At 42.8% G+C, this 24,291-nt stretch overlaps 1 protein-coding gene across 1 annotated transcript in view; it reads right to left on the bottom strand.

The window, feature by feature from the left end:
* The window catches only part of csmd2 (CUB and Sushi multiple domains 2), a 266,993-nt gene extending 250,892 nt beyond the window's left edge, over window positions 1–16,101 (bottom strand). Inside the window, exon 1 of the mRNA XM_079654679.1 lies at window positions 15,257–16,101. Coding sequence (XP_079510805.1) covers window positions 15,257–15,425 — 169 coding nt within the window. The 5' untranslated portion in view covers window positions 15,426–16,101. The remainder of the gene's footprint in view (window positions 1–15,256) is intronic.
* Window positions 16,102–24,291: the final 8,190 nt, after the last annotated feature.

Below are 24,291 nucleotides of genomic sequence, written 5' to 3'. Positions count from 1 at the left end.
TGTCCTTTGCCTAAGAAACTTAACATATGTTTTTGGTCACACCAAAAGAACCTGCTTAAACACACATCCTTATATAGAGGACTAAGTTAAAACGTCATGCGAGAAAACATGATACTTATATGAGTAATGTGTATTTTATTCTTTGTTTGCTTCAGCCACAAACATGCATCATAATGCAGCCTTGTTAAAATGTAAGTAGGAGAGTATAATTGGAGGACATCTGTTATCTGCATAACCAATATTATTCAATATTACAAACACGTGCAGAAGATATGATTTTTGTTTTGTTAATTTACATCTAAAGCTGTTTTAAAGTCTGGAATGAATCAATGCATTACAATACGCTCATTACCTGAGGGCATAGGAAACAGGGCATTTAAAAAAAAGAATGCGGAATGTAAACATGAGCGGCATCGAAACATGTAGAAGTGAAGGTTGCTTTGTTACATTCCTCCACAGGGAATGTGCATCCCTTATTCAATACTTGTGAAACATACAGATTCTGTGCTGCTTCGTAAACTCTCTGATGGATAAACAATCCCAAAGCTGAGACTCTGTCCAAATGACTCTGAAATGCGCCTCAACACCAACGGGGATTTACCGATAATAAGGCACCATGCAAGAAGACAAGACAAAAGGAAATAAAAAATGGGGCAATTTTCATTCCTCTCAGTCTTACTCTAAACCGAAAAATAAATAAAACATTTCTTTAAGTAAGTACAGAAGGGAAAAAGAGAATAAATTACCCAAAAATAGGCATGGACATGGATAATCCCTTGTTAGCCAGACGAGAGAACGTCACATTTGTTTTCCAAGCAATAAACGAGCTTTAAGATTTAAGGGGCTATGTGCCACATCAGGGAGTTTATGAATTCTGAAATGCCACTGGAAACACACAGATGCGCACAAACAAACAAAACCGATATTAGCTTTTTGTTGCAGGCAGAACATTATCACAATACTTCTGGGGAGGGTAAAAGGAGAGATAGTGTCAGGAGGTAGAGATCCAGACTGTCTGGATGGCCTCAGCAGCGAGATGATAATAGCATCTTCAGTCACAGATTATCCATCATTCCTATGTTGACTCCCCGGGGCCTTTCTCATCAAAAAACAGGCAGGGGCCGTCACTTTTCAGGACTTCATATGCGCTTGACCTCTTCCAAAAGATGCTAAAGTGTGTGTGTACTTAAACCCTTGAATACGCTTAAGTTGTGTTGTTGATAACCCAATTTGTGTTATTTGAGACTGAAGGGGATATTGCATTGTTTTTGTTGCATTCGTTGCAGTTTTATATATATCTTATAATGTAATTTAGGTGAACTTCCTGTTTCATTTGTATGCTTTTATTTTGAAGGCGAGTTAACGCGGCTGACAGGAAGTGGTTGTAGCTTTTGAAAACAACGTGACGGAGAAAGTAATATCTTTCTATGTAACGGCGGAGAAAGAGAAGAACGGAACGGACTGTATATTTAAATGTTAGCACCCCCCGAAGAGGCTCAAGCTCTTACGTTGGGTCTAGAGTTTGAATACATTCTGGTTCATCAGTAAAGCCTACGACCATTATTCGGAGGGAAATGCTACATGTGTTATGTTGAGTTCAGCTCTTTGTTTGCTGCTGGGATGAATTCCTCTGCGTAAAAAAATGTGGGAAGACATGAATAAAGTATTGTACAATTGGATTGACAGTAGGCTAACTAAATATGACCTATATACTGTATAGAAGGCTGAAAATAACAGCATTATAGCTCACTCTTCCTCTAGTCTTCTCTCAGTCCTCATCTTTAAGCAGTAACGAGAAGAAAGAAAAATGATCAAAGCGACAGCAATTTCCATCTGATTTTTCCTTATTTCTTTTAAATAGCCCCAGCAAGTGAGCAACCAACCTCCCAATTACCATAGGTCAATACCATTATCCAAGTAAAACATCCATACCCACGTTTCCAGCCTGACTTTCATATCTACAGCATGGTCAATAATCCTCTCATCATCTCCTCCATTATGGCCTCAAACAAATGCTAATCAATGGCTCATATAGCAGCCGCATCCCAGTCGATATGGGTCAGAGTTCACTGTTAACCTCTTCTGCATAGATAGACAATGAGTTAGGGTGTGTGGGCTGGGATGAACTAAGGTAAAAATAAAATGGATGTGAAGCCAACTGAATTGTTATTAACCAGTTCCAGGATGGAGTAGAAATGCTCGAAGAAACACTATTCTTCTTGAGCCTTTTTCCATGTTAGATACTGTATGTTTAGAGTCTATTCCTCAGTATTATCTGAAATGGAACTACAGAAAGAACGACTAAAGAGGACATTTTGCAACGAATGAAAAGCGTTTCACATGATCAAAGTGCACGGTTTGCTAGGTGACAGAAGATGCTGTGCCTGATATATGAGAGGTGATCAACCATGCAGGAAAGCGGCTCCTTGTTTTATGAGCACAATTAAGCGAAAAAATCACGACAGAGGATAAGTCTACTGAGTGTGCCAGAACTCTAGCGAATGTTACTTTCAAGTGTGAGCATCTGTGCCAAGTGACCAACTCTTAAATTGATATTGACGCACACGATCTGGGATAAAAGGCGGAAAGAGGGCTTTCAGAGAGCTTGCTGTTTTGGCTGCAGCCACAAAGAATGTATCCATGCTGAAAAATAGATGGTCAGAATAGAATTGGAAACCAAAACAGACACATCAAACCTCACTTAAGAACGCGCTTTTGTAGCAAACTAAGGACCGTTTTCCAACATCATCAAGTTTGATTGTGATACTAATGTTGGTGATGTTTGCTGGATTTTGTAGTGACTCTTATTCTCCATGGACTTTGCACGAGACAGATTCTTACCATAAGGTACAAGAGCAGTTAAGGTGAACCGAGGTACTGTAAGTCTACTCTCTCTGTTCTTTAGAAACCCAGAGCCTTTGATAAAGTGCATCTTTCACTTGAAGCTCGGTTTAATTATTCAAGCCTCGCCCAGGGTGCATTATGAAATTAGCTGCTGGGAGCTGTTGACCCACTGTGAAGCCCCTCAGTGTAAATCTGGAGGGGAGAGCCCATCCTGCACTTGACCTCAGTGACACATCATAAAGACCCCATAAAGAGACTGCTGGCCGTGCTGTTTTAGCTCAGCGGACCCCCGGCAAAGTAGAAGGTCATGTTTTCTCAAGTTGTTCAGGTGAACCATTAAGAATATGGGGTAGTAAAAGCAATATGCTGGTTCAGCTGTTAGGCATATTGCTAACTTGTTCAAGTGGTTGGCGTATTTTATCCCCCCGCATGCGTATGACAACTATTTTCATTGGCTCGTACTAGAATGTTAACTATGCTTGATATATGTGGAACAGATATGTTGTCCACTTCTAAGCCCACTGTGCCACTGGCAGCATCCGTTTGGCACCGACCATCTCCGGTGTGCATACCGCCAAATGTACAAGGAGAGGTTTGACATTCCTGGGGCAGCCATCCAGTGTGTGTGTGTCTGTGTGTGTGTGTGTGTGTGTGTGTGTGTGTGTGTGTGTGTGTGTGTGTGTGTGTGTGTGTGTGTGTGTGTGTGTGCATGGGAGCTATTGTTTTCTTTGCCAGGGCAGTTGTTTAGTAGCGGGCATACAGAGCTGCAGCGGCGTGCTGTGACACTTTGATGAATCGATGGTCACTGTGCTGTACTCCGGCGGGACAGCAGCCTCTCTTAGTGGAGGAAGTAGACATGGGGAGACCAAAGTAGAGAGGAAGAATGAGGGCGACGGGGGAAAACAGTACGAGTATAGACTGACTGACTGACTGTATGTATGGTAATATGGAGAAAATAGATTTGGACGACGTGACATGAGGAATAAGAGAAGCAAAGGTGAGATGAGGGACAAACAAGGTGGAGGAAAAAATAGCAGCACAGAGGCAATGAGGGGGAAAAATGAAAGTGCGGAACTAGGAATATGTCAGAAGGTCAACGAGAGGAAGAGCAGCCAATAGGAAAGAGATAACGGTACCTGTTTGTTGCCCTGTGTGCCTGTGTGACATTAACAGCAAGATAATCTGCACTGTTAGCAAATCCTAGAGTCTATTCAGAGGGCTGCTTTAGCAGATTGATTGTGTGTGTGTGTACTTTATTTATAAGAGAGTAAAATGAGACCACCATGTTGGCGTATTGAGGTATCAGTTGTCTGCACATGCATGTGTGTAATCCCTAAAACAGTGTCACATATCACTCAGCATGCAACTCTTCCACTGAGATGCAATAACACCGGCTCCACCCTATCAATGGGAGGAAATGTCATCTTGGCAAACATAATCCCAACATCACATTCTTATAAAACCATCAAGACACAACAATACTTCAGTTTCATTATCCCTCCACGCCTCTGCCGGGTCTCATCTAAGATGCAAGCTTGTCTTTGGACAAAAGACAAAGATGGAGGGACCATCGTGTTCTCGCAGTCAATAATAGAAGTGTGTTACGTCGTATGTGCTGCATAATGAACTGAAGAGAATTCAACTTGTTGTTGTATGTTTGATAAAGGGCCTCACTGTTCTTAGAAAGGCACAGAGTGTAGAGTGACATTAACATTGTCAACAGATGTGGGACTGCAGCTTGGATACACAACAACATATTGAAATGATAAATCAATGCAACAGAAAATGACTGAAATTGTTCCAATTGTAGCAACAGCCTGCAAAGTATTTTTGTTGGGAAACCTCAGTCTCAGTATCACAAACTCCCTCACCAAATAGATAGTTCTGCTCATTCCTTATTCTCAAGAGAAACCATAAAGCCTCCATGCATGTGGTATATCAGGGGCTACATCCATACAAGATGAGCATAGCCTCAGATCAAACACTGAATATTCATCAACCAAATAAGTGTGGCCCCTAAGGTTTATCGAGTAACAAAGCTATCAACTATTGCATATATATCTACCATATGAATAACTTTAAACAACACAATGTTGTGTGTGTGTGTGTGTGTGTGTGTGTGTGTGTGTGTGTGTGTGTGTGTGTGTGTGTGTGTGTGTGTGTGTGCGCGTGTGTGCGCGTGTGTACCCGTAACTGCCTCCCTGCTGGGAAGATAATCCCTTCCGCCCCATAGATCCTTTCAGCACCACTATTTGTCTCTTGACGTGTCAGCGCATATGCACGCCTTGACCGCATCATATCCGTATTAACCTCTAGATGGCCGCCATTAAAATGGAAATGGATGAGCTCAGCGATCCCGCTCGCCTCCATACATTAGACTAATGACCGGGCCAAGAAGACACAGTCTGCCATTACAGACAAGCCAAATGCAGTGGAAGGCACTAGTGATAGGCCTGCTTCCACTTAGCCCACTGGGCTGAATGGTAAATGCTGTTTCCTTGAAAGGGCAGAAAAATGGAGCTTGCATTTCAATAATGGGGAACAATCTAGACTAGGAATAACTTCCTGCCACATGAATCTGTGAATAAAAACAATTCTCTCTGTAAACTCGAACAGCAGAAGCTCCATTTGCAGGGAGTTGTTTTAGGAACCTGCCCTGCCCACTGCTCTTATTAATAGCGAGGGTATGGAGAAGACACTCAAGCAAAAACACATATAGGTGTGCATTTTGGGAATACCTCCCGCTCTGGAATGCCTTTCAGGGGTCTCTTCACTCTTATGGAAACACATTCAAAAAAATAAGTCACATTGTGGTACATTTTGAAGGTTTTCGATTTGAAAACACAACAAGTTTGCCCCTCCTATCAGGTTCAACGAGGGTAACAGTGTTTGCCAGCAGGCCAATTTGAGCCAACTCCAGTTTGATTTTTATTGGGGCTGAAGCTTCCTCTTGGATGCATACTTATGATCTGGCACATCTTGCTTTGTTTTATCGAGAATTGCGCCCGGAAACTTACTGGACGGAGCAAAGTTTAGGGTGAAGAGAAATATGCAGCAGAAGGCTGGACACCGCCACTTCTCTAAAATTCATAAGGATTATTTTGATATTCCTTAAAACATATATTCACAAACCAAAACACATTGTCACAACATGCTGTAGGGAGAAATGTGTTGGAAATAAACAGCCCCCATGATAGCAAGTAGATGCACGCATGCAGAAGCAAACATTTGCACGAGTGCTTGCATACATGTTTGACCGTTTTCAGGGCCGGCAAAAAAGAGGCACAATGGAGCATGTGTTCTCTCAGAAAGGGAGGAAGAGAAGAGGAGAGTCAGGCAGTTCCTTCCAGCTGGGCCATATTTAACCAGCGGTATCATCATGCCAGCCAAAAGAGCTTCAACACTGTCACCCGCCCTATAAAGCCACCAATACACTTATATACCATTTTCGCCAATCCCTTAAACTGAACAAGTACTATCCCTTTTAAATAAATATCCAATAGCTTTTAGGAGTGTATTCTTCATCATGTTATTTACCTGAATACATGCTCAACAGTTAATAGCCTTATGGCATGTTTGGGTTGCTGTGAGCAACACACCTCCTCAGCAACCAAAGCACCAAGGCTTCAAGCTAATCAATAAGAAATAGCCCATTGAGAGTCAAAGACACGCTACGGTTCATGTTCTTCCCTTTCAGACAGACCCCTGTCTTTGTGGGGGAGTTTATTCATCACTGATACAAATGGGCCTCCCACACAAAACACGGTGAGGCTTGATCCCGGGAGAAATGTACATCTCTGTTTCTCTGTGTGTTTTTACGTTTGGATTTGTAATAAAGCTATTGCATTTGCCATGCTTCTTTCTCTGCTCTGGCTTCACCTCACCTGGACAAACCCAGGCAGAAAAGACTCATCAGGGAGCGGGCCACTAAGAGCTTTTGAATTTTGGAATGATTTTAAGCAATGTGTTTTTCTTTGATATACTTTGTTTCTGCTACATGTTCTAAGTGAGTGGGCGGATATGCCACAAAGCTGATTAATTGCCATTGCTTTCTATGTTCTTAAAATAACCTTCTTGTGTTTGTGTTTTTAGCTGGTTGTCTCTAGGTTTTAATTTTGCTGCCTTTATTCAAAGTTGTTTTAATCATGTCAAGTTTATAAAGCTTTTCATCTTGTTTGAGTTGCTGGTAGATCTTATGGGATGCCCGCTAAATGAGTGTGGCCTCTTGCAGTGAGGCCCAATAATGAGAAGGGTCTGCTAACTAGCCCATTGCAATCTGTGGCCTAGACAACATATATACATATGAATTATAAATATACATGTATTTTAACTGTTCAAAGAGTTTCATTCGCTGCCTCTGTCACAGAAGCTGGATGTTGTTCCCATGACAACAAGAAAACAGGAGAACAAGTAAGAAGAGCGATCATTTTCCTCTATTATTCATTATTTCTTGAGTCCGCCTTAACACAAAATCTCACGCTTACACACACCCACACTGGCATGCACACACATTATACATAATTGTTAACAAACACACATTCACACATGCCTCAAATCACTTTACATTTTCTCTTCCATTCTCTGTAGTAGTTATTTGAAAAAACACAATTGCGCATGACACTAATGTGTGAAACCGTGAAGGTCAATTATCACCTCATTCTCATTCTGCTCAGATCTGACAGCCGAGCTCTTTGAGTTACGGAAAACGGAACCCATGCCGAGCAGCCAAAGTTGATTACATGCTGTCGTGTATTTGCACCTAAGTCGCAGCAGAAATCAGCAAAAATGACACTTTCTGGACTCTGTGATCAATAGCATCCAAAAGGGGGTGGGGTAATGCAATCATGGATGTGTTAAAAGTATGAGATCATCCAGGACAACCATGGTGATGGGTCTTAGTGAGTTCCTGAACATTGGGTCCCCTCTGAGTAGTGTATATTAAATAAACCCAGAGTAGAACAGTGATCCTTAGGTCAGGTCATGACCGTCCCAGCAGGACTATTCCATCTATCACGAGCAGCAGCTGATCCATCAGCCGCACTTCAACTCATACTTTAGCCTTTCAACTCGGACCCTAACTGCCCCCCAGGAAGGCTCAAGTGTCAGCTGGAGAGCAGAAGAATAATGTATGGGCTGCATGGATCCCGCTCAAATGGATGAGAATGTTTTTCTCTGCATATTACATTTCCACACTGAATTAGATTGGGAATTGATGCATTTGGCAATATGTGTGTAAATTAAATCAAAGGTATTAAGATTGCGAGGAGAACAAATTATTTAGATTGGCAACCACGTCTTCAAATGCAAAATGTAATCTTTTCCACTAATGTGTTTTATTCACATGGTTGCAGCAAATTTGAACAAAAAAGTAGTCTTAGATAGCAATAGTTAAGTCTGTTTGCTCCTGAATATGATGTCTCTGTGGGTTCGCAAACTTCTAACATGACATTGCATCGATGGATAATTCTATCCATGTATTGTGGTTGAACTGGCAACGACAGCAACATCATGACGGTTTATCCCCTGTTTCAAGTCTGCATGGTAAAACTGTCTTCTACTTGAAGCCTTATATTTACCCCACAGATGTTGTGAATCTTGTCAGGAAGGCAAGAAACCACATATTATGTATTTCTCAAAATGTCAAAAGGTGGCTTTGAAGGTTTTACATGTGCAGATTTAGAGTAAAAGTAAGGAGCAACATAATAGCTTCTAGTTGTTTCAATAAAACAGACTTCCTGCTTTTGTGAATTTGTAGGCGTCTAGACTGACACTTTCGTAAAATTGAATTTCATAAAAACTCTCTTCTAAATCGGGCTGTTATTGTACTTTAAATTATGCTTTAGATTCTAAAATGGGTGCTAGAAAAGCAGGCCACACACACACACACACACACACACACACACACACACACACACACACACACACACACACACACACACACACACACACACACACACACACACACACACACACACACACACACACACACACACACACACACACACACACACACACACACACACACACGATGACACTGCCTCTTTCCGAGCAAAAGGACCACTGACAGATTTCCTATATATCGAGCAGAGAGGGGAGCTGTACGGAGAAAGAAGAAAGACAAGGACAAGATACCTCCTGCCGGGCATCTAATCTTCAATCTCTGGGATCACTGATATCTGATAAGAACATTGTAAATCAGGAAGCTAGAGAAACCCCTGCCTGAGCTCCGTGTCTGTACAAGACAGACATCTACATCTGTCTATCACATTGTTGGGATTTACAGTAGCCGGAGCGAATCCCTATGCCTGCTAACGGGAAGAGGAGAATCTGAATCAAGATTGAGACTTCTCCCACACATAGCTCAGGGAATGTATGTGGATATTTGTTTTACCTTTAGTGAGAGATTTATTGAACATGTATGTTCTCTTCCTGATATGTCTTGGCTTGCGGCAAAGTACATATTTACATTTGGGAGCAGCTGCTACAACCACCACACCTTTCTACTGTCTCCTACTGGGAGATGTGGGTAGGAAAATGCAAACCCTACATCTCCTCGAGCAAGGCACTTTGCCATAACTCCTCCATCAACCCCCCATTGCCTTAATGGAGCTGAGCTGCTAAAATGTGAACAGTACAGCTCACAGGCGTGTGTGTGAATGAGAAGCATAGGCACTGCCAGAAAACAGCTAGATTTATATTCCCTGGATAAGTAAAGCAGCCAAAATATACATTTATTAATTTAACGCCACACTCCGGGACATGCTGAAAGTGATATTTGAAAGAAACAAGTATTTGTTTTCGCCAGGTTTCTCTTTGCCTGTGTCAAATTTGAACTATTGACTGCAGCGAGAGCCACCAGATGAATGAAGGTCTGGGTTTGAATGTGTATGCATCATATTGGAATACTTAATCAAACTATTTCACAACGGCAATACCATCAAGCGTGATAGTTTAATGGATGATAGAGGCAATAGAATTGTATTGAAAATGAATTGGATGTTCCTCACCATCTCATTAAGTGCCACTTTAATCAAGAAATTCGGCAAACGCCCATCTGGCTATGAGCTCATAAGGTGTAATGGCCCGGTTTGTGTTGGGAGTACGTGTGTGTGTGTGTGTGCGTGTGTGCGTGTGTGCGTGTGTGCGTGTGTGTGTGTGTGTGTGTGTGTGTGTGTGTGTGTGTGTGTGTGTGTGTGTGTGTGTGTGTGTGTGTGTGTGTGTGTGTGTGTGTGTGTGTGTGTGTGTGTGTGTGTGTGTGTGTGTGTGTGTGTGTGTGTGTGTGTGTGTGTGTGTGTGTGTGTGTGTGTGTGTGTGTGGCTGAAGTATGCATTTCAGATTTTATTTTTTGGGGATTCTGCATGAATTTGTGACTGGGTGTGTGTGTGAGTCACTGTGTGGCTGTGATCGGTGTGACGAAGCACAGTGACAGAGCTCTGGCCATCTGGAGAGACATGACAGTGTGAATCACCAGAGAGGAGGATGGATGCAGAAAGGGGGGAGGAGAGAAGGAGAAGGAGAAGGTGCGAGGGAGAGACAGAGAGAGAGATGAGGATGATACATCAGCTGGCAGGTGAAATAAGGGAGCTGATAATGATGGAAAAATGTCGTCCTGTAAAAGCTGGACAGACTCACATCCTTTATCTCAGTGGCCCTTTTTTTTTAGCTAATGACCTGCTTGTCAACACTTTAGTCTAATCATCCTAGTGAATAGGGGGTGGCAGATCAAACACACACAAGCTTACTTACACGCTGTTAGTTATTGAAATAGGAGCCTGCTTGATGCCTGATAAGAAAATGAGAGTTTTAAATAGATCATTTACTAAAGAAAGGAGATCACCCAGCACTCAAAAGGCGCAGAAACATAGGGCTTGGATTATCACTCAGCTGGTGTAAGCTTATCACCCCTCTACTCCAACACTCGATTCCCCTCTCTGCCTCTCGTTTCCTCTCACTGCTGTTTATCCCTCCCAGTGCCACCTCTTCATGATTTCCATCTTTATCTTGACCAATACTTTACTTCCCACTCCAAACCATTTGTATCCTCTTTGGCTCAAGCAGGAAACCTGGCAGTTCACTTATACTCATTTGCATTCTCAGACATTTCTCCGTTTTGAGTAAATATATAACGTCATCTGTTGTTCAGCTCTAATTCCTCCCTTTATTGCTCAACAACAGTGAATGTAGAGAGCAGATGGGATGCAACAGAGCGTGCAGGTAGTGGAGGATTTGAGGTTGAGAATATAAGCAGACAGGTGGGAGATGAATGAGAAGCAAAGGGAATCGAGATGCCCAAATATTCACGATCAAACACATATGGGAAGACATATTGGGTTTGCTGACTTACTGGGAGTCAATACAAAATGTTCCGCCCTGTGATTGGGAATATGTTCATAAGAACCCTGAAACATCTCTAGTGTGTTTCCGCACATCTTAGCCAACAATTATCAAGTAGGCAACACAGGGCGCCCATGTTGATTTACCAAACACCAAGGCCAATTCCTTGCATGTGAAGTTTCTGATACAACATGGGGCTTGAAATCAACATGAATGTGCAGGCTGCTGAGCATTTCCAGCAAACATGAGACATTTGACTGCATGCTAAGGGTTGAACTACAGATTACTTCATTATCAAGCATTCTGCCAACTCTTTTTCATATGAGCAAATACAATGTAAGAATCTGGTTTACACGTCAATGTACTGAAGTTAACAAATTGCTGGTTTAGTCCAACCGGCATTTGAAATATATTTTGTTTGTCATGAAACAAAGATAAACAGCACATCTGCACATTTGAGAACTCTGAATTAGTTCATGTTTGGCATTTTTGACTCCATCAACATGCTAGCACTAATTATTATGTCAATAAAATAATCTATGAATGTGACAGCGATTTATCTCAACGCTTTAAATGTACAGTTAACTAATCCAGTGCAAACTCAAGCAGCAAAATCTTGTCATATGATCTTGACAAATAGTGGTCTGAAGTCTGTGTCTAATTGAGGGAAAGAAACCATGAAAACATTGGAGACATCCCTATTTACAGAGCCAGCTATCCCTCCGCTGAGGAGCAGCTGGTTCTGGGGCTGTTGGCTGGAGGAGCTGACTGTGGTGCTGAAGAGAACTTCAGCTGAGCTCAAGCTCAGCTGTCCATGGTGCTCAAATCCTATCTCTTCACGGCCCGTCCACACAGCAGCGTGAAACAAATCTTGAAAATTTGGAGGTGGGCGTGTCTGAAAGCTTGGGGATTTTTTGCGAGCAACGCGACCAACAACCAATCACATGCATCTCCCGCCCCCGACATACAAAGCAATAGCAATGTTAAAACGAAGTAAACTGGATATAACATCCCCAAACAGGCGAACACCTACCAGTTTCACCCACTGTCTCTGCCACCTCCCTCCGTGCCTGGTTCCTCCGGTTTGTATCCCGGTAAGTTATTAGCGACTGGTCATAAAGAACCAGTTGATTTGCTACCGCAATAACTAATTTCTCCTCAATTTTCAGGAATATAGAAAATGAACTGCGTTCTGTCTCTCCCAGCTTGCACGCGGTTTGATTGGCTAGCGGTTGTAATGTCAGATTTGCATAAACGGGATTTGATTGGCTGACGAAAGTCTTCCACTCAAGTACTAGTCATTTTATCTGATGTCACATGACCATTCCTGTAGGCTTCTAATTATGTAAGAGAAAGTAATATTAAACCAATTATATTCTAATCTACGCCCATTTGTCATGAAGTAGGCTATATGACAATTGTATGTTATAGGGTTTTGGCCTTTTTGATGTGCTCAAAAGTCTTACAAATGAATTTCCTTTATCAATTATGGATCTTGAACGACTTTTTTGTCACAATGAGTTCTTGCCTCGAAAAGCATAAATGCCCCCCCACCCTCTTTTTCAGTAGGAGCTCCATGACGGTGCGAATACAAACAAATGTCATGAAGTAAAACAGATAAAAAGGAAAGGGGAATCGAGGCCTCCAGTCTTCATAACATTACTGCAAGTTGCATCATGAGTACAACGCGGTGCCTTTGAAATAAAGGAGAGCTCGTGGAAGAGAGGAGAGGACAACGAAGCGTGATCTTGCGTATAAATGGACATGCTGAGCTACTGTCTCATGCGCCGCTGACGGATGATCTAATACTGGTGGAGCTGGCGTGGAGAGCCGGAACACGCACGAGATAGGCAAGACACGTCATCCTCAATCTGCCTCCTCCATCCTCCTCTCTCCCCCCCCCCCCCCCCCTCGTGTGCGATTAGATGAATGGAGGTTGATTACCGTTTATTGAGTGACGGGTCCACTGGGACAGTTGGTTTAAGTCCCATGACACTGCTCTCTTCAATGTCTCTGTTTAAAAAAAATCGCTCGCACATCTCTATCTCGGGGGCCCTTGGGAATGATAAATGGGTTAACAGGAAACGTGCGTAAAGTGAGTTGACAAATGAAGTATTCAAGTATTATTATCTGACACGTCAAACACAGCCTGGAAATGAGCAGCCTTTCCATTTGGACATCATGTATCTGTTGTACACTGTTGGTCATTAATTGGCAAGGCTTGCTTCGGTTTGATGTAGTACGTGGGCAGAGAAATGCCACGATCCCCGGGTCCTTTCCTCCCTCCCCACTCCGCCTCTCAGCATAGCGTGAGGCTCTGGTGCCGCTCAATGGGAGGATGGGGCTATTGCTGGTGGCTGCAGCTGCACCGAGGGACGCGCCAGACCACCACGCAGGCGTGTGGTATTCAAACATATTTATTGACACCGTTTAAAGTGAATGTTGTTACAGACGGTAAGATAGATGGTCCAACCTTTCACGTTCTTTGTAAGTATGTGCAATAAGTTAGAGTCGCTTTACTGGCTCCAGGGGTAGACGAAAACGGCCAGCGAGTGGGCAATAAAAAAAACTCCCCGGACGCGAATAAAACAAGAAGCCTCCTCCGAATATAGCCGCAATGAGATTTACTCCACATGAAAGTCGAGGGAGATTTGTCAGTATCATTGGGCACTCAGCTGTATGTGTGATAAACCCACAACTCACCAGAAACCATCTGGGTGGTTGATAACACGAGTTTGGTCACAAGTGGGTGACAAGTGGGAGATATTTGGTGGAAGACTTGAGGGATGACGTTTCTGGAGAATAGTAATTATCAAGCTCAAAGCACACTTATGCAGCATGAAACCTGATGGGCTTTAGTTATGTTGAAAAGGTGCCAAGTTTCCACTCACTCGTGGATCATGTGCTGTATAACCAAAAGGTATGAGTGGGCGAACACGGAGCCATGACTCACTGTCAAATTCATATTGTGGCCATGGCAGTATTCTCGTCTTTTGCTAAAAATAGTGCCCATTCCGTGGTGTGGAGCAAAGACAGTGATAAAACGGTTGGATTTATTTGCCAAAGGACCTGCTCTGGGATGGCAAAAATCATTGCGGCTTTTCCCCCGAAATGCATAGGCTCTAAATAACGCCACAGGGCTTTTGTTATTAATTTCCACGGAAAGAATAAAGTAAAATCCATGGATCAGTTGCTGAGCCTCTACTTTCAGAAACACATTATGTTTTGAAGACGTGAAAGTAAATTAATAGTAATGATAATCTGTTGAATGCCCAGCTCCGGTTGCAAGATTTCCATTTGCAATTAATCAAGTGCAGAAAACCCAGTCAGTTAATTAGGCCTGCCCCCTCCACACACACACGCGCACCCAATACACAGACAACCACACAGAAAGACTGAGGGGGATCAAACTACACACAAAATGTTTTTTTAAAATCGTTTAAAAATAGCTGGGAAACAGAGGGAACAACTGGGAAGAAGAAGAACAACACACACACACACACACACACACACACACACACACACACACACACACACACACACACACACACACACACACACACACACACACACACACACACACACACACACACACACACACACACACACACACGAAAGAAGACACACACCCACACACACACTACAGGACTCTGAACAGCATAATAATCAGCAGTCTGCTTGACCACATCAACCGATGTCCTCATGCCAGGCTAACGTTCATCTGTACCATAGGAAGCAGCTATCACACATGATATCAACCATCAAAGAAGCTCATCCAATCCCCCTTTATTTCCTTAAAAACATTCATGTAATGAAACGCATCAACAGAGTCAGAGGTTCAGTAATTCCAGAGGATCCACTGTCTCAAAAATAGCTCCCCAACCATGCAGCTCTCCTCTATTAATAACTTTTGTCTTTAGAACGGACAGCAAGGTGGCTCCTAAATGCGCCTTTAGGATGTGTGTATGTGTGTGTGTTGCTGATTTGCATTCAGTCCGGGGATCGTGGAGGGTGGGCGGAGGAGTGGGGCAAGCCTGCTGCATTTTGCATGTGTTCAGATGTACAGACGGGGACTTACCCTTTACTGAGGCGGCCAGTAGCCCAATATACAGGAACAGCACCCGGCTCCAATGGTGCACCTGCACTCCCGACTTCATTATAGCAAAAATCCGTATTCCGTCCCCTTTCCTGTATGCGCATTCCGGTCTCCTCACAAGTCCCGGTGCTACCTCCCGGTTTGTAGTCATGGCAGGGGCTTTTTCTCGGGTCTGGCAGGCACGATAGTTCTCAGATGGTCAAAAAGAGGAGATTCACTCGGTGTCGGTGCTGAGAAAAATCCCAATGCATGGAGGAGGCTCGGATCTCGCAGCTGGACTGAACCATGTCATGCGGGGACCAAGGGGTTCAGAGTCTCTGTCTGAGAAGATAGATTTCACACCTAAAGGGGGAGAAAAGGAGGGAAGGCAAACCAAGGGGGATACGTGATTCAAGTGGTCACTGATCTACCCAACACGCGTAAAAAAGATCCCGAAAATCCCACGTCCGCTCCAAATATGAAATTACCAAGCACAGGTAGAAAAAAAACCAGGAGATCCCTCCTTCAGTTTTCCCCGCAGTACTTATGTGTCCTTCTCTTTATTTTATCTCCATTTAACAACATTTGCGGTGCCGATATTCCACGTTTAAACTCATCATTAGACCGAGATTAAAATGAACGAAACGACGAATGATGGAGAGCCAAACAGGGTATCCGGATCCAAGAGAAAATCGCCTCGTTTTAGAAGTTCTCCAGCGTTGTAGTGTAGTCAGTGATCTGACTATAGAGAGGAATATGCGGTGTGTATTCCCAGTATTGCGGCGCTTGGCCACAGCTTCGTCTCAGGACTGTGCGACGCCAAGAATCAGACTGCAGACCTGCTCGATCTCTGCGCGCCTCTCTCTCTCTCTCTCCCCCTCTTTCTCACCCTCCCTTTCTCTCTCCCTCTCACCCTCCCTCTCTCTCCCACTCTCAGTAGCATCTAGAATTAGATATTCCCACGTTTTCAAAAATAATGTTGAGCTCTAATTTGCTCAATTTATTTTAAAATAAAAATAAAGGCAAACAAACATTTCTATAGAGCTACTAGTTGTGTAATGAAAAAGGCGAGTCACACTTCTTCAAACAATGCAATACAAGACTTACAAAAAATATTTATACAAAAAAAAAATATTGCAAGCTCAAGAGGTTAGCAGCCGTATGGCACAACACTGTCCCTGAGTCTGGTGGTTGCCTGATGCTGCTGCTGATACTATATTAGATACATTTAAATCTAGAATATAACAAACTAATTGAAGTTCCCATCAGCAAAAACACGTGGGTTTGCTATCCTGGCTCCAAAATGGTGGAATGAGCTCCCCATTGACATCAGGACAGTAGATAGCTTACACATCTTCCGGCGCAGACTGAAAACTCATCTCTTTCGACTCCACTTCGAGCGATATAATTATTAACAAAGCACTTGTACAGTATACTAATAAAGGACTGGCTTATCTAAAGCCAGTTGAGTAGCACTTGAAATGTTTTAGCTCTATGAAACCTAATGTACTTATATGATTCTGTTTTCTTCAAGGTTGTATCTTCTTGGTCGTATGCACTTATTGTAAGTCGCTTTGGATAAAAGCGTCAGCTAAATGCAATGTAATGTAATTTAAAAAATCATAATAGTAATAGTTATTATAATAAATGACCTCCACCGTGTTCCAATTTGTTATGGTAAGATGTAGGGGTCCAAAACGAAGCCATTGTCTCCATCCATTAAAAACAATCATGGGGTTGCCCGGCAGTTTAACATAGATGTCCACTTCCTGCTCACTAAACGTGAAATTGATGCTTAACAGGCTGGAACCCTCGACAGTAAATTTGTCATTTCCACTTTTGCTTATGACCGTTATAATTAGTTTTTCACAATGCTCCGTGCATGGAAACAGTCGGGATAATGAAATGAACGTTGGCCTTCAACCCTAAGATGGAGTCATAAATAGTCCTCCCCACATTAAATTAAACATTGCCAACAGTGGGGTGCTCATGTTCCTCCTCGACATGTCGTTCTGCGACACAGATTCAATTTCTGGATACATTCGTGTGTGTTACTGAATGATTTACGATGGTAAACAATATGAGGGGCCAATGAGTGTGTGTGTGTGTGTGTGTGTGTGTGTGTGTGTGTGTGTGTGCGCGCGCGTGCGTGCGTGCGTGCGTGTGTGTGTGTGTGTAGAATCACTCAAATAGGTTCATTATTAGAGAACATACTACTAAAACACTATAAGAGGATTTGTAGAGATAAAGGAATGGACTGATTCATCTCAAATTCTTAGCGGTTGCTATGACAGCACGAAAAGAATGCATCAGAGAATGTTTCCTTTCAAAAAGACGGTTCAAGATAAACAATTGGACTCTTTAAGAAAACTGACAAAGATCATGGATAAGCTCATGTGTGCGAGGACCAGAGAGAACAATATGCTATCATATCATCCGCGCATGTTCGCGAGTGCACTTGGACCTTTTCCGCGCTCCACCTGGATTCATCCCCACGTGCCACGTGACAACTATGATCGTGTCTGTGAAATCATCTGGAAAAGAGCAAAGGAGGAGCTTGACTGGCATCAAAGTTCACCTGAGATGCAGCTGGATAAAACCTTCAAGGCTCGAGACATCACACAGAGTCACCGGTAAGGCTGGGCTGGTCACAGCATGGGGACCACCAGCACACCCATTATGCCTAACTAGTTACACACAAAAATCAACACAAAACAGTCATATGTAGTTTTTTTTTTTTTTTACAATAGATGTGTCTCTATTATCTGCTACATTACCTTTACAAGAGTACACAGTGTTTGGTTAAATTATGCACATCCATGTGTATCATATGGTATTTAAAGTGGTAAGACACAATTGTGGCTGGGCTCCTGACCCACTAATGACAATGTTGCAATATGTATAGCCTATAGTTGCAGTATTACAAATCATCACTTAAGATGCAACCTCCCTTTGTTGTGTATGAATTATATGTTGTATGGTGAGTGTGGTTTTATTTGCCAGTGCCAAAGACTAAAAGTAGAATATTGATTTAGAAAAATGCCATTGCTATACTATCCCAATTAAGTCCCTTTATCAAGACTTAATAAGTAGTAAAAGTGTTATTATAATGCTTAATATATACGCAATTGATAGGAAGAAGTTCTTCGTAGTAGACGTTTATAAATGAATATATGCTTACTCAAACAAGCAGCAATGTCTACGCTAACGAGAGGTGCAAAGTCATAGTGTCATGATTTCTTTCTCTAGATATACTTTTAATGTTAAATTGTTAAGAAAAATGTTATATCACATGTTATACTTTTGATCTGTAGTTTGGTTATAAGCCATGCCTACACTGTGATTTTAGAAGACTATACATTAATGCTTGAATTGGATGGGCTTATATAAAATGACCTGATGGCAGTATGGATGATAAGTTAAGGCCTATTTCTAACCCTGATCTCAACATCACAGTGTAGGGCTGCTGTGCGGTCACAGGCCCTCTGTATAATTTTAATGTACACCATCTGCTCAGCGGCCGCCCGGAGCTTTCATGTCGTCTCTGTTATCATAAGCATCCCGTGTCCCAACGGACCGTCTGTTACGCATCGCGGCTCGACAGCCAACAGGATGGTGAATAAAGAGTAGCCTCATTCAAAAGTTATGGTTTGAAGCAGGTGACACACCACACATTAGGATGGAGCCACGGACCCAATGCTTCCTCCTCGTTGAGGCAACACAACTCAAATTCCAGTCCAATGTGACGATATGGATAGGCAAACCGTATCACCCGGCTAACCTTTAGGTCATCCAATAAGGTTAGAATATTATACACTGCCAAAACAAGCTTCATGGTAAACAGGTGTATCCTTAACATATGATGTACAAAGCAGACATCTCTTGAACATGTTCACAATCCAAAGGACCTTTTCTTCACACCACAGGATCACTATAATTATGAGATTCCAAACTAGGAATCACCTGCAATTTATACTCCGGAAAATGCTATTTGAGACGTGAAGTTATTTGCCACCGCTACACATTGTAGTGGTTGTGATTTGACGGTGATGCTCTGTCACGTTTTACAGATGTGTTAACCCGCCATACTGTCTTTCTCTCTTCTGGTCTAGGGCTGAGGAGAAACAGGCAGATGATTTGGGTCAGAGCGCACGATATGAGGAGAACAAACATCAAAACCGCACTGCCTTCATCCTCCCCTGCCCTTATCTCCTGGGCCGAAATCAGCCCCATATTGCAGAGCCTGCGCAGGTAGTGAACCCTGATATGAAAAAAGAGATACAACGAAATGAGGAAGAGGCAAAGGGGAAAATCAATTTGGTGAGCATGAGGTCTTTGAAAGCCAAAGTTGTTTCCCGTTGTGGTTTACTCGTACTATTACCTCTATTCTATAACAAGCCTGATAATGAAGTGATATATAAACATGTTCTGTTGTTTACGATTCTCTGTCATGTCAGACTGATTACACCGGAGATCAACAATGGAGGATGGAACATTTCTTCAAGAAGATGTGCGTCCCACCATGCACCAGCAGAAGAGCAAAACAGAGCTGTGTAACTGAGCCTCAACCTCTGGCGACAAATCCCGTCTGCTCTGCCACTGAGGACCACACCCCACAGGAAGAGGAAGAACCACCACTTCCTTCGAAAGTACCCAGGGAGACGTGTGAAAGCGAAGATGAGAAAGATACTAGCAGTAGCAGCTCTGACAGCAGTTCTAGCGATGATGACACCTCTGTAGATCTACCTGGGGTGCGAAGTTGTGGTACTGATAGCAATGATGGGGAGTCAAAGAATGAAAACAATGACAGCGGGGAAGATGAAAAAGAAATCCCATGCCCAGTTAATGAATCAAGCATCCACAGCGAGAAGAAATCCCGTTCTTCTAGCACAGAGAAAGACTTTCCCCCTCTATATACCATGAAGGCTGGCATTCTCCCATGTCCCACAGCGCCCCCAGCCTCAGGCAAGATGCATAGCCAGTGGGATATTCCCCTTTTATTCCACCCACATGCAATCCCTGCTGCAACTTTGGCAAGAGAAGCGACCACCTATGCACAGGCTCCTGTCCAAGAGAAGACAGAAGCACCTCAGGCCGACACAACAAAGATGGCACCACCAGAAGCCCCCACTCAACAGGAGGCTTACGACCTACAGGCCGACTTTCCCGCTCTGCAGCCCCGAAAGAAAGCGCTGGGTTTATTGCGCGATGGGAATCCCAAGACCAAAGTTGAAGAGGGGAGAGGAGGGCATACTCACTCACAAATGCAATGCCAAGAGAGTGCGGCTACCCATCAGAGGAAGAAGGAAAATGCACCCCACGAGGTCTCTTCCATCTGTGCAGGAGACCAGAAATCAGTGCTGGACCCTCAAACATTTGGCTCCGCCGGCCGATGCATCTCTCCAGGCCCCGACTGTGATGAACTAAAGGCCAACAACCAGCCGCTTCCTAGAGGTAATAAATCAACAGTGTGTCTGCCTAGCCGTGCTCTTCATATGCTTCCACTTCTATCAGTTGGTTTGGATACAATTGTATAATATAGTTTGAAGTCTCTGGAGCTACAAATGCATAAGCTCACACAAACAGCCCTGTCACACACTGCTAGTTAAAGGCAGGAGAGAGGCAGCAGCACCTGTCCGAGGCAGTAATTCTCTCAGAAGTTGCACATTTAGCAAAAGTCCAGCCCCCAAAATGTTACCCTTTTTCTCTATGCCATTTTTAAAGCACAAATAATGAACCTCTTTTTTTGCCACATAGCAGGTGGCTTAACGTCACTACTTTGTTAACTGTTCTGAACCTTGAATTGAGGTTGTGTTGACAGCAAAACAGCCAAATCAGAACCACTTTATCCATCAGGGGGCAGCGCTCTGTGCCACGTGTAATCCCCAACCACCCACATGCACACACACACACACACACACACACACACACACACACACACACACACACACACACACACACACACACACACACACACACACACACACACACACACACACACACACACAGTGACTCCGCATCGGCGTTGCAGAGAAGTACTTCCTCAGTCGGATGACTCAGTGGGAAAATGTTTTTATAATGAAGGGATTATTGTGCAGTGGCAAAGTGAATAACAAGGTGAGCATTCCATTATGGCTGTTGGTGCAAAATAAATAAAAGTGGACTCAGATATGAATTAAGTCAACGGCAACTTAAGCACACTTTCGTCATTTTAGTAAGGAGTAGGACGTGTACAGTGCATACAGTAATACAGTATCTGCTGCACAATTTGCAACGAGGTCACACCTTTACTTTTCCAACCTAAATAGCTTTTTCACCTTGAGAACATGTTCATGCTAGGATCATAAACAAAATCATATATATTTAGATCCGTTTGAATTCTCTTATTAACAGGTGCTCGACTAAACCTGAAGCCTGCTCTGCTCTGTTCAATAAATGTGCTTATGTGATACATACTGCTGGCATTCCTCCAGCAGTTTGCAGTCAGTGCTGATTTGATAGAATTGACTCTATGATAGCATAGCCCTGTTGATTCAATAGTACTTTGTTGATCCCCGAGGGGCGGCGGGGGACTGCTGCTGAAAATTCCTTTGCAGCGTAAATTAGCACACTTCTATTAAGCTTACCGTCTGCATCACACTTAAAATGACACAGGCCAGACAAAGAGGGTGTGCATGTAAAATGGGTAAAGTGTGCTAATCCTCGCCCCCTTGCTGGGCGTATTGCAGTTGCAGGTGCAGATGGCATGTGTGTTAATGCCAGGACCTGGGCGAGCGCTGCCAAGGCGGGCATGAAGCAAGCAGCTGCCCCTCAGGAGAAAGCCAGACCTTCTATCCTTCAGCAGATAGAGTTACCATTAACAGAGCCAAAGGTAAGCTTATACCTTGGCATCTTTGGCCTGTGTGTGTGTGTGTGTGTGTGTGTGTGTGTGTGTGTGTGTGTGTGTGTGTGTGTGTGTGTGTGTGTGTGTGTGTGTGTGTGTGTGTGTGTGTGTGAGTATAATTTTTCACGGTGGGCCGCAGGAAGAATTCATCATGATCATCACTCGTTGAGCGCATTTATTTTGCAACACTAACTACGTCCTCTCGCCCTTTATGCACTGTGCATTTTTAAACATCAATATATCATTGTCAAATTTATTGTAGAATTCAATTTGAGATTATTTACCACATGCAAATGAGGCTGCAGTCGAGCTGATTGGTGGTATCCATGTCACACCAGTGGTATTGTTACTTGTTATTTGTGACATCAATTAGTCGGTGCCTTTTATCAAGCTCAACGGCGAACACTGACAGATCTCTGGCACAGTTTGGTCAGATATTGACATGAATAATAAAGTGGCAATTTAACAACACAGACAAGTAATCTAGTCAGTTGTAAAGCAGAGATCAAACAGAAATGCATGTAAGAGGTTATACTGTATATTATTATCACATCGTATTTGCAATAAATCCTCCTGATCGCTGTTAGATGTTGAAAGTCACACACGGCTATAGAGCAGTTACCATATCGTGGTTTTTATGTGTGACTGGAAAACGTTCAAACTTTGCTTTCAAGCCTTGTCACTCATCAAATGTGCCTTGACAGCTCAGATATTTTAAATACTTTATACATTTATGCTTAAAGTCATCCAGTCAAATTAGGTTTTTCAAATGTGCCTGATCAATCTTGTAAGTCTGTGGATACCATCAGCTAAATTGAAGGATCTAGTCAGTTGCCTCTGAAGGAGTTGCTTCTCTGATACTGTATGTTTGCACTAATAGTATAAATTGAGAGTGGACCATGCAGTGCTCCACCAAAGGAAGTTTTCAGTGTAAAATCGGATTGGGGCCGTGTTTGAATGTGTTGCGCCAGAGGAAAAGTTACAAAAATGTTTGGAAGTTTTAGTGATGTAACCACTGTGAAAACCGTGCAAGTTTGTGCATATCTCAATGCTCTAATTACATGTGTGTAAATCCCTATGAGTGTGGCAGTGAAATTCTGAGCTAATGAACCTTAATAGCTCATTATGTATCAGTTAAGTAGAAACTACCTTCAAGGACTGTATTCAAAAATATCTGTTTCTCATATATCATTTTGTTTTTGTTTACTACTTTTTCCGCCTTTCACAGCAGCTCATAACTTCCCAAACAAAGTGCCTCCCTATCGGGCAGCAGCTCCTATGTGTCGAGGCCCGAGACCTCGCTACCCAAATCGGTTTGCTGGACGTGGTTACAACCCAGCCCATCAGGTACAAATATAATTAAGATTTAAACTGAGTAACAAACACATACTTTAATCTGTAAACTCAGCATAACATTGGTACTTCCTAGGATTTCACATTGCATATTTAGCTCTTGTATTCTATGCACACATTTCATAAGGCCTAGAAATGTGTAATTGAAGTGGCTACACATCTTGATTTAAATAACTTATATGAATGTTTAACATTACTCTGAGTTCAAATCTTTAGACAGCAATCAGGAGGGAACATGTTCTTTGAAGTGGATGTTCAGTAATTCCACTACTTTATTATGTATTGCGTGCTTTGTTACACGCACTCTCTGGAAACTGTTTAAACCCATCTCTTATTCCAACAAAGCTATTGTTGCTACCCATCTGTTCCTTTTTTACTGTAACTGAACCATAAAAACAACACATATTCACTTATCACCCATTCGTAGTGTGAACATATATATTTTTAACTGTTCCAGCTGGCACAAACAATATCTTCATATTTGTAGCCTTTCCCATAACCTTATGTCCTCCATTCGGGTAGGATAGCTGTGCACACATGTAACCAATATATTGTATCTCAAAAAACGAGTTGTTAGATTGGCCTGAGATTCAGTCTGTTCATGCTCCCTCGCATTGATTTAAGGGAGTATGTGACTTGTCCTCTATCATTTATCTTTATGCTGGAAGCTACCGTCTCCGCTCTGTGACATATTCGGAAGGCATACTCCTGCTATCTGTCCCCATTGTCCGTCTTGAAATTGGTCAAAGGGCTTAGGCTTAGGTACGCTGCTGCTGCGGCTTGAAATGTGTTGCAGATTGAT

This window comes from Notothenia rossii, assembly GCF_949606895.1.
Source record: "Notothenia rossii genome assembly, chromosome: 10".
In the NCBI taxonomy this organism is placed as follows: domain Eukaryota; kingdom Metazoa; phylum Chordata; class Actinopteri; order Perciformes; family Nototheniidae; genus Notothenia; species Notothenia rossii.
Note: the sequence above shows the minus strand (reverse complement) of the source record. Positions and strands in the feature narration are given on the sequence as shown.